Source organism: Xiphophorus maculatus, chromosome 13 (genome assembly GCF_002775205.1).
Source record: "Xiphophorus maculatus strain JP 163 A chromosome 13, X_maculatus-5.0-male, whole genome shotgun sequence".
In the NCBI taxonomy this organism is placed as follows: domain Eukaryota; kingdom Metazoa; phylum Chordata; class Actinopteri; order Cyprinodontiformes; family Poeciliidae; genus Xiphophorus; species Xiphophorus maculatus.
The window spans coordinates 8,613,440-8,627,034 of NC_036455.1; the positions used below are offsets into that span (position 1 = coordinate 8,613,440).

Consider the following 13,595-nt stretch of genomic DNA (forward strand, 5'->3'; position numbering starts at 1 on the left):
TTAGGATTTTAGGTTTTTAAATATATTGAAAAGAAATCCAATAATGTTTGTTCAATAGACGTTTCTTTAAAAATTACAGTTGGATAAAATTGATCCTGTATAAGTAGATATGAACTGGACCTTTTGGGCTTTTTAAATGCATTAAGATAACATTTGTTGAGAATTTGTGCTATGTGAATGTGGCTGCATCTAATGAAATTAGACGATTATCAAAACAATAATTCACGAGGAGTAGAAAGGATGCTTTATGGATGCAGAGGACCACAGAGAGAAGAAGAGGAAGTTCAAGCCGTCTCTCCCATCAGTCATAATGAGCAAGGATCAGAACTTCAACATCTAATCAGACAGACATTTAAAGAAAAGTGACAAAAGCAAACAAAGTGGATTAGCACAACTTGACAACAACAGATGGTGTCATCCAGAACATGCTACTGTGGAATATCGTCTCCTCAGTGGAGAAATGGAGCTGTTGACACATCATGACCGTCATGAAACTCTTATTCAGTCAGAGGCTTCTTCAGATTTGCTGCAAGCCTGACAGCTACCAGAGATCCTTTCTGCCAAAAGCATCACCATCCACAACCATCCACAACTCTCTGAAGATGCTTGGATAATAAGAGTTAATGCAGTATTTAATTTTTCTTTTGGATGAAAAAAGCATTTTTTAATTGAATTGAAACGGGTCATATTTATCACCCTTTATCAAAGAAACAGTTGGGGTCAAAAACGCTCCTTTCTATATGTTATATGTTGATTCCCGCTAGACTCGGCTTCAACTGATATGTCTGCGTATAATTATAGGTGGTCCGTGTAACATTACGTGAAATGGAAAGTTAGTTTTAATTTCTAATTCAGATCAAGCTTTTATTTTGAAGTCCAGTACGACCTGAAATCCAACGGAAGTGATTGCCTCCTAGCAACATGGCCTCCGTCATCAACGTTTCGTTTCCCCTCTTTTAATAAGTGAAAATTACACTTTAGTAGTCTGTCGAGTATAATATAAACATTTCATAGTATTAAAACTTTTTCACCGCCGATATGAGAGATTTTTGCTGTTCATTTTCCTCCCAGAAGTACTGGAAGCGTCGAGCGTTAGCTTAGCATGTTAGCCGGAAACGGACGTATTTTTTTCTGAAGTAGTTTAAGAAAAGTTTTAACTTCGATTGTGTGAAAACCTTAGAAGGTCTCGACTTTGGAGAAAACACAGAAGATACGGAGGAACCGACCCAGAGTGAGGAGACGGACTTTAAGTGTGAAGGTGATTTTCTTCTTTGCCGTTCTTTAAATGTTTACATGCCGCCAATGACTGGTTTACTCCTCAACAAAACAAAAAAAAAACACCAGTTACCTTTAAAACTGAAATAAAGTAACGCTCACTGTAAAGTCCCGATCTGGAATTGGTTGCATAGATAAAATAATCGTTATAAAATGTAGATTTTAAAAACTGTGCACACAGGTTAGTCCGGTTTCCCGAGTTGTTAAGCGCGGCAAAAGGAAAATATTACAACTTCCTTAATTTGGTTGTGCAATAATGTGAAAGTTCCTTAAGATCTTCAAAATTAGATCAGCTACAGTGAATGTGTTTGTGATGCAACATAATCAAAGGTAAATAATTACATTTGCTCAATTACATTTATTTGAGTAACATTTTGTAATAAATAAATGAATAAACTCTTTTTGGTGTAGTTTTACTACACCATACTTTTTACTTTTATTTGGGTAGTATTATTGTGAAGTATCACTACTCTCACTTGAGTGAAATTGTCTGAATACTTTACTCACTGTAAGTAACTTAACTTAATGACAGATAAACATTTTAACCAATAATGCAGCAGATAGGAAACTGATATTTTGTTTGTTGAAGTGAGACCTCCTGTTTGTACACAAGCTTTGTTTTTCCATCGTTATTTTTAATATAAACTAAAAACTTTATACTATCAATGGAAATATTTAACATATATACATTACTTATCGGAAGTATTAGTTCAAGTAGTTTATATTGAAAAGATTTGATTAGAGAAACGGTACCTTCAGTCAGAGGCTTCTTCAGATTTGCTGCAACACAGACCTCTACAAGAGATCTCTCCTGCCAACAGCCACCACTATCTACAATAACTCTTGTATGAATTTAAATTAATTTGAGTTACAGCAACATTTAATTTCCTTTTGGGATCCATAAAGTATTTTTGAATTTGAATTTATACCTTTTGCATTTTTCTTTGCAATTATGTTATTGGATTTTTTTTTTCCATTTTATTCTGTAAATATCAGAATTTGCACATAACTATGAAATTATTTTCAAATATTTAAACAGATGTTATGGTCAGTTACTTAATATCCAAGTTTCCTTTTTATGAAATAGTTTTTTACAGTTACTTTAGTGACTTCTCTGATGTCTAAGTTTTACTTGAGTACAAATGGGGTGAAGTAGTGCTACTCTTACTGAAGTACAATTTTTCGGTACTGAATCCATTATGTGTTTTCTGCAGACGTCCAGCAGCTGATGGAGACTAAAGAGGAGGAGAACTGGAGTCAGGACCAGGAGGACCAAAAACCTCCACAGATTAAAGAGGAGCAGGAGGAGAATGAGATCACTCAGACAACATTCAGTCCTGTTCCCGTGAAGAGTGAAGAAGATGATGAGAAACCTCAGTTCTCAGAGCTTCATCACAACCAAAATGAGAAAAACGGAGACTCTGTGAAACCAGATGAATGTTTGAAGTCTGACGACAAAGACAGAGATTCCTCAGAGACGGACATAAGTGATGGAAACTGGGAGGAGAGCGGTGAAGCTCAGTCAGGTTTGGGGTCTGGGCCAAATAAAACGCTTGGTGCTTCTGGAAAGACTAAAGATGATGAAAATCACAGTCAAACTGTGAAGAACAGAAACTCTGTAGAACCAAATGAATGTTCAAAATCAGATGTTGAAGATGAAACTTCTGAATCTTCTTCAGAGTCTTCAGAGACGGACGTCAGTGATGGAAACTGGGAGGAGAGCAGTGAAGCCCAGTCAGGTTTAAACTCCACTACCAATAGGGAGTCCTGTGGACGTTTCAGCTGCTCTGAATGTAGTAAAACCTTCACTCGGAGACAGTATTTATCAGAACACCAGAGAATCCACACAGGAGTGAAACCCTTCAGCTGCTCCGTCTGCAGCAGAGCTTTTAGATGGAAAAATGGGTTAGTGCGACACATGAAATCCCACAGTGGAGAAAAACCTTTTAGCTGCTCAGACTGTGACAAAACTTTTTCTTCTAAGAAGAATTTGATGGAACACACCAGGGTTCACTCAGGGGAAAAACCTTACACCTGCTCTGTCTGTAATGCATCTTTTAAGAGATCACACACCTTAAAGGAACACAAAACAACCCACACTGGAGAGAAACCTTACAAATGCTCGATCTGCAACCAAAGCTTCAGGTACCGGTCCTACCTAATCGTTCACGTGAGAAATCACAAAGAAGAAAAACCGTTCAGCTGTTCCACCTGTAAAGCAACATTCAAACGGAAACTCACTTTAGAGGAACACATCAGAACCCACACTGGAGAGAAACCTTACAGCTGCTCGCTGTGCAGTAACAGCTATGTCCGCTATATAAGCCTGTCTCGCCACATGAGGTGTCACACAGGAGAGAAACCATACAGCTGCTCCACCTGTCAGGCCACGTTCAGGTGGAGACAAGCGTTCGTGGCCCACGCAAAGATCCATCCAGTGATTTAACCTTTTACCTGCTCAGGGCGTTTTGGCCCATCTGAGCCTCCCAAAACACAATCAGGGCTCTTTAATCTGTTGAAATATTGTATTTTTATTGTTGGGGCATTTGATAGTCATGTGTGCGGTGCCGATAAGCCAATGGCAACTTACCTTTTAAACCATGATGATGTTGATACTAGTTGAGTGGTTTATTCATCATGAGCCTGTTTTATTTTACGTTTTTCTTCTATCAAAGTTGACATTGCTGTTGTTCAAAGTTGCTTATTTAACTCTTTCACTTCTCTGTCGATTTTAATTGGAGCTAGAAGCTCACAGAAGAGTTTAAGTTATGGTTTTACTTAATTTTCCAAACTGTTTTGGACTCCATGGACCTTCTTTAAGATTCAGCAAACATTATCCACCTTTCCACCATTTTTTGTCTACCTCAAAACACAGAAATGTAACAATTTTACCTTATTGTTAAGGTAAAAACATAAAAATGTTTGTACCTTAACAATAAGGTAAAACCATTATCATGTTGGCTGCATAAAAATGGGCCAACATGAGTCAATTAAATAGAAAATTTAAAACTCAGCAACTTGTACGATTATTTATTTTTTTAAACAAAAATTTATGTTTTTTCTCTATAGGTCAGTTCAACAGAAACTTACTTCTGTTATTTAAAGTATTAAGTGGCAGATGAGAGAATAAAATCCTAATAGTCAGAGGGATGGCAGGCTAAACTCGTTCATTTAGTCCAAAAACTGAGGAGGAAAAGACTCAAAAACTGCAGCTGAGTAACTAGAATTTAGCTTCTATGCACCGCAGATCTGGAACAAACTTCCAGGAAACTACGAAGCAGCCGAAACACTGCCTTCCTTTAAATCAAGATTAAAACAGAGAGATGGATTATTCTAACGATGGCACTTGAAAAAATGTTATGTCTGTTTTTTGGTTTTCAAAACTGTTGGCTGTATGATGTGTTTATTATGTTTTTATGACAGAACTGCTGTGCTGCTGCAATGCGCTCTGCAAATAAACTTGATTGATTAAGTTGTGAATAGAGCATCTTCTCTATGAGGCGGTGTTTATGAATGTTTTATTGTTAAAACATACCCAGTGTAGACATGAAAAAGTAATTTAAATTTGCCTCCATCTGAAATTGAGCTGACAGTTTCATACTTAGTGTCAATATAGTTGCATTTGTTTAAGTAAATCTGCAACACAGATATAACTTCAGTCAATTTAAAAAACAGTAAATAACAATCAAATAAGTCAAAAAGATATATCAGTAACAAAACCTGAGGATACCATGAAAAATAAAATAGGTTTAAGTGAAAACATTTTCTACTAAAGGTCAATAGAAACAAAAACTGGTGCTTTACCGCCACCTTGTGGTTGCAGGCTTACATTACATCCACTTGGAAGTACTTCTTGTGTTTGGAAAGTTTATATATATACTGTATATTTATAACTAAAATGTAAAATTGCGGTATTTGTAGAGAAGATAAAGCACTTAAGCAACTAAAGTGGACTAAGGGTTGGAGACTTGTGGGCAAAAGTATTCAGGATGGGATAATATAGGATAAAGTGTCATGTTCATATTTTAAGTCTTTATTATGACTAGGTCCGCCATGTCTCATTCTTTTTAAACTGGCCAACATTGTTGTACTTTGACCTCAATCTGTATTATAGATGTCACACTAATTAGACACTTCTGATCCTCTGGTCCACACAGGCTTCAGATCCATAAATAAATTAGATTATTGAAAAGTTAATTTATTTTACTAACACAATTTATTTAATATTTAGACACATACCTTAAAATCTTAATTAGGAAACCAATTCCTTTGCGTATATATTTTCAAAATGACATTTTAATTTGACAAATGAGCCTCATATAATCGTATGTTATAATTTATTGAATAAGACTGTAGAGAATGTTTACTTTGTCTCATTACATTCTCCTTAAACTGACCCAAAATTTTATACTCTGGCATAAATCTACAGTATATCATAGGTTCGCGTTTATATGTAATTCGTAGCTACCTTTATTTTGAAGCACGAAGTCACTACCGGAAGTGGCAGAAGCTATGTAAACAATGTGCAGCTTATTTAGCGTCTCTAGTGAATCGGGGTTGGGCCAATCGTCGGAATATCCTAACTATGCCTTGTTTGCGTTATTTATTTTTTCATCTTCTTTGCGAAGTTTTGTTTGAGCTGAATTTTCCTCCCGGAAATAACGGAAACATCGAGTGTTAGCTTAGCCTGTTAGCTTTACACAGATAGTATTACAGAGCGCAGCGAGTCAGAGACGGATGAACAGACTGTTTCTGAAGGAGTTTACGGAGATAATAGTTTCTGCTGTGATTGAGTGAAAACCGCAGCTTTGGAGAAAATACGACTAACAGAGATGGAGGAAACGACACAGAGTGAGCAGATGGACTCTGACTGTGATGGTGATTATCTTCTTCTGCGGCTCTTTAAATGTTTGCATGCCACCAATGAAAACAGTACAAATAGAAAAGATGATTTTCCACCGTTTCGGATCGCTCAGAGTGACGTCATAACCTGCATCTGGATGCATAAATAAGATAACGTAATAAGACATTGATTTACGAATGTGTGCATCCAGTCTGGTGGGGCGGTAAAGATGACTAAATCAGTTTTAGATCCCACTTTAAAACATCACTATGACTAGAAAAAAAACAATCACACATTTTTACATTGACTTTTTAAAAATCACGATCAGTGATTTATTTGGAGCCTATTATAAAAGAAATGTGCTAATAATCTTGGCAGATTTAATTTTGGAATGACCCAGAAGTCTCCCAAAAGATAAATGACAGGAGTATTTAATGTAAAATAATGAACAACCTTTCAACATTTTTAAGCCTAACTGCTTCTGAATAAACAAATGAAACATAATACAACTAATCTATTTTATTAGTGTAAGAAAAGGTAATTAAAGCTGCAGCACGTAATGTTTATTGTTTTTTTTGTTTTTTTTACATATTTATCACAATGTTGTGACAATATAACATGAGATAGATAATCAATTGCTTCCTGAGCATCTATTGCCATCTGAAGAAATCCAGAACTCCTGACCAAAAACAACCAATCAATATCAGGAGGAGGGGCTTAGTCCTGTCAATCAAGCTCAGGTACTTGGTGCTCAATCTACTACTGGTGGAGAAACAACTGACAGTTTCAGGAAAACCATTTATCTGCCATCATCGGTGGCTATGCTAACTAGCCTTAATATGCATGACAGATTCTACTGTCATCCATATCTAGCTTCAGCAGAGTGCAAGGGAGAGGGAGATTAGCAGCACCACACAGGTGTTGATTGACAGCACTAAGACCCTCCTCCTGGTTCTGATTGGTTGTTTCTAGTTAGCACAGGGAGAAAGCAAAGACAAATTTTTCAAAGATTATCTGTCTCATGCTATAGTGTCGTCACTGATAGTTTCAACAAATATGTTAAAAAAAAGTTTTTTTTATAAAAGTTACATTCTGCAGCTTTAACTGCATTTACCTTTGCAAGAAGTGACCAGGATTCTAATAATAAAATATTGCAGGTATCATGCTGCATTGAAACCAAAGGTGACATATTGGTGGTTTGATCAGTAACATAATTAACCATGATGGAAAAAAGCTCCTCTTCAGAACTTCAAAACTAGATTAGTTGTGGAATCAGAGGTTGAGGGCCGTTTCCTGTAACTTGTTTTGTTTCTTGCAGATGTCCAGAAGGTGGTGGTGATCAAAGAGGAGCTTTCTGCTGAGGAGGAGATCTGGAGTCCCAGACTGGATCAGGAGGAAAAGAAGCCTCTGCAGATTAAAGAGGAGCAGGAAGAGAATGAGATTATAAAGTTTATATTCAATCCTCTCACTGCGAAGAGTGAAGATGAAGAGAAACCTCCGCTCTTAGAGCTTCATCACAGCCAAACTGAGGGGAACAGAGACTCTGTTGGAGCAGAACCAGACCAATATGTAGAATCAGATGTTGAAGATAAAAATGTGGGTTTGTCTTCAGATTCCTCAGAGATGGAGGTCAGTGATGAAAACGGGGAGGAGATCAGTGAAACTCAGGCAGGTTTTGGATCTGGGAAAATTAAAAAAGTTCTCGTTGGTGAAAGAGGTTTCAGCCCTGGTCCTCTGGAGAGTGAAGATGATGAAGAGAAAGCTCAGCTTCATCATGGCAAAACCGAGGAGAACAGAGAGTCCGTGGAAACAGATGAATGTTTAGAATCAGATCCTGAAGACAAAACTTCTGATTCAGAGACCGACGTCAGTGATGGACACTGGGAGGAGAGTGTTCAAACACAATTAGTGACCAATAGTGAGTCCTCTGGTCGTTTCAGCTGCTCTGAATGTAGTAAAACCTTCACTCGCAGACGATATTTATCAGAACACCAGAGAATCCACACAGGAGTGAAACCCTTCAGCTGCTCCATCTGCAGCAGAGCTTTTAGATGGAAAAATGGATTAGTGAGACACATGAAATCTCACAGTGGAGAAAAACCTTTTAGCTGCTCAGACTGTGACAAAACTTTTTCTTCTAAGAAGAATTTGATGGAACACACAAAGGTTCACTCAGGGGAAAAACCTTACACTTGTTCCATCTGTAACACATCTTTTAAGAGAGCACACACCTTGAAAGACCACATCAGAACGCACACTGGAGAGAGACCCCATAAGTGCTCGATCTGCAACCAAAGCTTCAGGTACCGGTCTTATCTAGTTGTTCATATAAGAGGTCATGCAGAAGAAAAACCGTTCAGCTGTCCTACCTGTAAAGCAACATTCAAACGGAAACTCACTTTAGAGGAACACATCAGAACCCACACTGGAGAGAAACCTTACAGCTGCTCACTGTGCAGTAAAAGCTACGTCCGCTATATAAGCCTGTCTCGCCACATGAGGTGTCACACAGGGGAGAAACCGTACAGCTGCTCCACCTGTCAGGCCACGTTCAGGTGGAGACATTCCTTCGTGAATCACACAAAGATCCATCCAGCGATTTAACCTCTCAGCTGCAAAGCGTCAGTCGGTCTCTGACATTGGAGATGAGAAAAACGAAGAACACCTTCCAGCTGGTCTGTTGGCAAAACAGCTTTTCAAAGAACCTAAACTCTGTAGGACAACATTGAAAGTAAATATAAAGAGAAGCTGTTCAATTGTAAAAACTTTTTGTATACAAATCTAGTTATAAAAATGTAGTTGTATTGCAATGAATTACATTGTTCTGGACTGAATGTAACTCTTAAAATTGTTGTGAATTGGCACCATTTAAAGCAACTGAATTGTTCTCACTGTTCTGTAGCTAAAGAAAATCTGCTGAGATGTTTGGAGATCTTCCTGGGTTCAAACTCATTAATTCTTGTTAGTAAAAATCAGTAATGCAGAAAGGAAAACCACGTCTACTATATATGTCATGTGTGACTTAGTTGTATGCATTAAATACATAGCCTACAATAAACATTTGTGTTCTGAATCTCGTGTTTGATTTTAAGAACATAAAACATGTTCAGATTTGAAGTCTTCAAGGCACAGTCAAAATATTTCTATAAGTTCCAGTAATAAAGGGCTGAAGATCACAGGGTGAACTTTCTTTACTGGATTAAAATTCAACAGCTTTCCGGCCTTGTGCCAACAGGAATGGCAGTTTCCAAGCTAAGAAAACATTCAGAGATGTTTCTCATGCATATATATATGTGTGTGTTATTATGTATTATTTTTTCTTTATTGTTATTATTGGATTCGTTTATACAAGTGTGTCAGTGTGCCATCCTAAAATATTCATTGGCCCATCTGTCCAACCCATGTAAATTTTCTGGAGGCACTTACAGCAAATAAAAATACAACACTTAAAATTATAATTATATGTCATAACAAACTTTTTAACAGATAAATGTTGGCTAAATTAAAAGTGCATACCCGTTTATAAGTTATTTTGGAAAGGTACTTTTAATCTGACACAGCGTAATCAGAGCACATATTATTCTAACCGTAAATGTAACCGTTGACGCACAAGCTTTTATTTAGAAGGACTCAATCACTACCGGAAGTGATGTAAACAAATTGGAGCTCATTCAGCAAGTCTTGCGAATCGGTGTTGAACAACCATTTTGCGTGTCCGAAAATATACTAATAATGAGTTTATGTTGTTTTTATCCTCGTCGTGATGTTTTGTTTTATCAGATTTTTTTTCTCCCGGAAGCAGCAGAAGCGCGTAGAGTTAGCCTAGCCTAGCCTGCTAGCTGGAAACAGTGAGTCACACACATTGATGAAGAACAGATTATTTTTCTGATGGAGGTTAGGGAGAGAAAAGGTCTCAGAAAGTCTCAGCGTCGGAGAAAAGACAGTTAACAGAAATGGAGGAACCGACGCGCAGTGACGGTAATACTATTACACATGTCTCTCTTTGACTGGAAATACTAGAAAATAACACTAACTTAACTAACAATACTTTTGGATTTTTGAAATGATCGCCAGGTGATTCATGTAGTTAAAAATGATAATAAAAAAGAGCTTCAGCATTTTAAAAATCTGGCATCGGATTGAATTTATTGAGTGCTTTTGTAATCATACTGAACACTAAAAGCGGTTTTAAAGAGCCACATTCACCCAGCTTCACTCCCCAAACTGCATCAATAAGCACATTGACAGGCTTTGATGCCAGCAGGTTTCCTTTTTTCTAATGTAAATATCTTTTATTGTCCCACCAGTGGCGACATTCAGGTGCACAGCAGCCAGTCAAAATAAGATACATGTGTTTTCACACAAATGTAAAGAAAGAAAAAATAAAAATAAGTAAGGACAAATTTACAATATAAGACAAATAATAAGGCACAGTTATAAAGTTAAGATTATGCATCCAATTATTGTTTTTAAAATTCAACATAAAATAACTTAATATGACATTCATTCATATGATGACTGCATGTAACAGCAACAATGTGTCACTGGAATGACATCCATCCATTTATTTATCCATCCATCCATTGTTCATGTGTATTTTTTTCATATGTAAAATAATGAGTATATATTTTTGCCAAATATCTACAAACTGATTTCTGCGCCTTTAGGTCTGTTTCCTTCAACCTCTCATTGTTTGTGTTTCCCACAGACGTCCAGCAGGATGACCCAGAGATTAAACAGGAACAGGATGAGGCTGAGGTCACAGAGTTTGTATTCAATCCTGTCAAAAATGAGGATGAGGAAGACTTTTCTCAGCCTTTGGAGCTTCATCTCATCCAGACTGAGAACAGAAACCTTGTGGGACCAGAATCGCTCTCATCTGAACCTCCAGAGGCTTCAGAGAAAAACTGCAGAGAGAGCAATGGGTCTTCATTAGGTGATATGAGTGCGAAAAAGTTCTACAGCTGCTCTGAATGTGGGAAAACCTTCAACAGCCGACCATGTCTGGTAAGACACAGCAGAATCCACTCTGAAGAAAAACCCTTCAGTTGCTCTTTCTGTGACCAGAAGTTCAGCAGGAGGGAAAGCGTAACTCGCCACATGAGGTGTCACACCGAGGAAAAACCTTTTAGCTGCTCGGTTTGTGAACAAAAGTTCAGCCGAAAGGAGAGTCTGACGTATCACATGACCTACCACACTAAAGAAAAACCTCACAGCTGCTCCATCTGCAACAAAGCTTTCACTTCAAAACGAAATCTGATGGAGCACGGGAGAATCCACACGGATGAAAGGCCGTTCAGCTGCTCTATCTGCAAGACCACTTTCAAGCGGAAATACACGCTGGTGGAGCACACTAGGAGCCACACCGGACAGAAACCGTACCAATGCTCAATGTGTGGCCAGAGCTTCAGTCATGGCATCAGCCTCACCCGTCACATGAGGTGTCACACAGGACAGAAACCCTACAGTTGTCCCATCTGTAAGGCTGCTTTCAAACTGAAGAACGCCTTGATGGAGCACACCAGGATTCACACAGGAGAGAAACCATTCAGCTGCACCGTCTGTAAGGCTGCATTCAGGAGGAACCAGGACGTTGTGAAGCACACCAAGATCCATGCAGGTTTTTCTGTCTCTCTTTCTTTTTTTCCCTTCTTTTCACTCGTTCTTTCTGGCATTCTTTCTTTCCTTCTTCTTACAATAAATTCATATGTCAGTGTATATTCATTGAAAAAATAAATGTGTTGTAAAAATTAAAAATAAACTCTTTCTTTAATTTTCTTCTCTTTTCTTTTCCTTGTTTCTGAAGGTGTCCAGCAGCTGTTGGTAATTAAAGTGGAGCCTTTGCATCAGGAGAGCAGCTCTAGTCCCAAACTGGTACAGGAACAGCCTAACCCTCCACAGATTAAGGAGGAAGATGAGGAGGCTGAGATTACACAACTCAGATTACCTGCTGTCCCGATGAAGAGCAGAGATGTTCAAAACAAATCTCTGTCGTCACAAATTCTTCCCAGCCAAGCTGAGGAGAGCAGATACTCTGAGAGCCTGGAGCCGAGTCTAGATCAGCATTTACAGTCATCCTTCGACAAGGAGTCGGGTTTAGACTCTCTGCAGAACAGCCCAGTTAGCAAAACTGCCTGCGAGAGCAGAAAGAAGCTCCACAGCTGCTCCGAGTGCAGTAAAACTTTTAACCACCGGGCAGATCTGTCGAGACACAACCGAGTCCATACAGGAGAGCGACCCTTCAAATGTTCAGTTTGTAACGCAGCGTTTAGAAGAAAATTCACGCTAGCAGAGCACATGAGGACACACACTGGCGAGAAACCGTACAGCTGCTCCCTTTGTGAGCAAAGCTTTGGCCGTAAGTCCAGTCTCACCTGCCACATGAGTTGTCACAGCGCAGAAAAACTTCTCCAATGTTTGCTTTGTAAGGCCAAGTTTAGGGATAAACAAGATCTTGTGGAACACACAAAAACTCACACAGGTAAATAACTGTTGGGTTGTACAGTCCGGGGTCAAAGGTTCACATGGTTGCATGCAGTGCATGCTCAAAGAAGAAACAATTTCAGTTCAGTTTGTAAAAACACAAGAGGCAGAGATGAGCAGTTATCACAAGGATTCTGATTTATCAACAATAAATTAATTTATTAGGAATAAAAACTGCAAACCCAGATTCACTCTTGGTTTCATAACAGCAGAAACTGAATCAGTATTTATGAAAATATCCTCTATTGCAATTATTGTGTTGGTTAGCTGTACAATTGCACAAATGTTTACAACTGTTGCACTACAGTAATCATGTTAAAAAATGAAAATCTTTCTTCAAAATGACCATCACTCTGGATTAAAATGTTTTCTTTTTCTTGCATTGGTGTGATGTAATAATGTCATGTTAAATATTTGTTTTCATGGGATGTATGAAGAAAATCAACATAATTAGAAATAAATATGGAAGAGGATTAAGGTCGGTGAAATGAGACTTTTCTCAGCTTTTTCCACAAAATTCACTTTTCTTCCTTAGAAGTTTGACTTTTTTCTCAGAATTGCGACTTTTCTAAGAATTTTTACTTATTAATTTGGACTTTTTTTCTCTATATTTCTGACTTTCTTAGAACGTTTAGTTGTTCTTAGAAATCTATTTATTGGAAATTTTGACTTATAATTATAATACTTGTACTTTTTTCCTTAGAATTCTGACGTTTTTTCTTAAAATTCTTACGTTTTTAGAATTCTGACTTCAGAAAAGTAAGTTGTGTCGAAATAAATTCCAACTTTCTGGAGGAAAATGTCAGATTTAGGTGATTTTGTTTTTATGTGTCAGAGGATGTCAGAATTCTGAGGGAAAAAATGTATTTTTGAGTGGCTGTAATCCTCTTTCATAAAGACTTGGAAACATCAGTCGATGTGTAATTAATCTAAATGATGTTTCACTTTGTGAATAAAAAATTAACTTTTCAATGGTTTCCTAATTTATTGGTAT

At 37.7% G+C, this 13,595-nt stretch overlaps 2 protein-coding genes across 2 annotated transcripts; both read left to right on the plus strand.

Moving 5' to 3' along the window:
- The first annotated feature begins 578 nt into the window (after window positions 1–578).
- Window positions 579–9,191, plus strand: LOC102234830 (zinc finger protein 225-like). The gene is made up of 4 exons (XM_014474487.2): window positions 579–1,258; window positions 2,490–3,716; window positions 6,070–6,153; window positions 7,437–9,191. The coding sequence occupies exons 2-4, from the start codon at window positions 2,504–2,506 to the stop codon at window positions 8,720–8,722; spliced, it is 2,583 nt and encodes an 860-aa protein (XP_014329973.2). The 5' UTR covers window positions 579–1,258; window positions 2,490–2,503; the 3' UTR covers window positions 8,723–9,191.
- A 587-nt stretch (window positions 9,192–9,778) lies between these two features.
- On the plus strand, window positions 9,779–13,534 carry LOC102235099 (zinc finger protein 84-like). The gene is made up of 3 exons (XM_023344715.1): window positions 9,779–10,096; window positions 10,827–11,738; window positions 11,925–13,534. The coding sequence occupies exons 1-3, from the start codon at window positions 10,072–10,074 to the stop codon at window positions 12,605–12,607; spliced, it is 1,620 nt and encodes a 539-aa protein (XP_023200483.1). The 5' UTR covers window positions 9,779–10,071; the 3' UTR covers window positions 12,608–13,534.
- The last annotated feature ends 61 nt before the right edge of the window (window positions 13,535–13,595 follow it).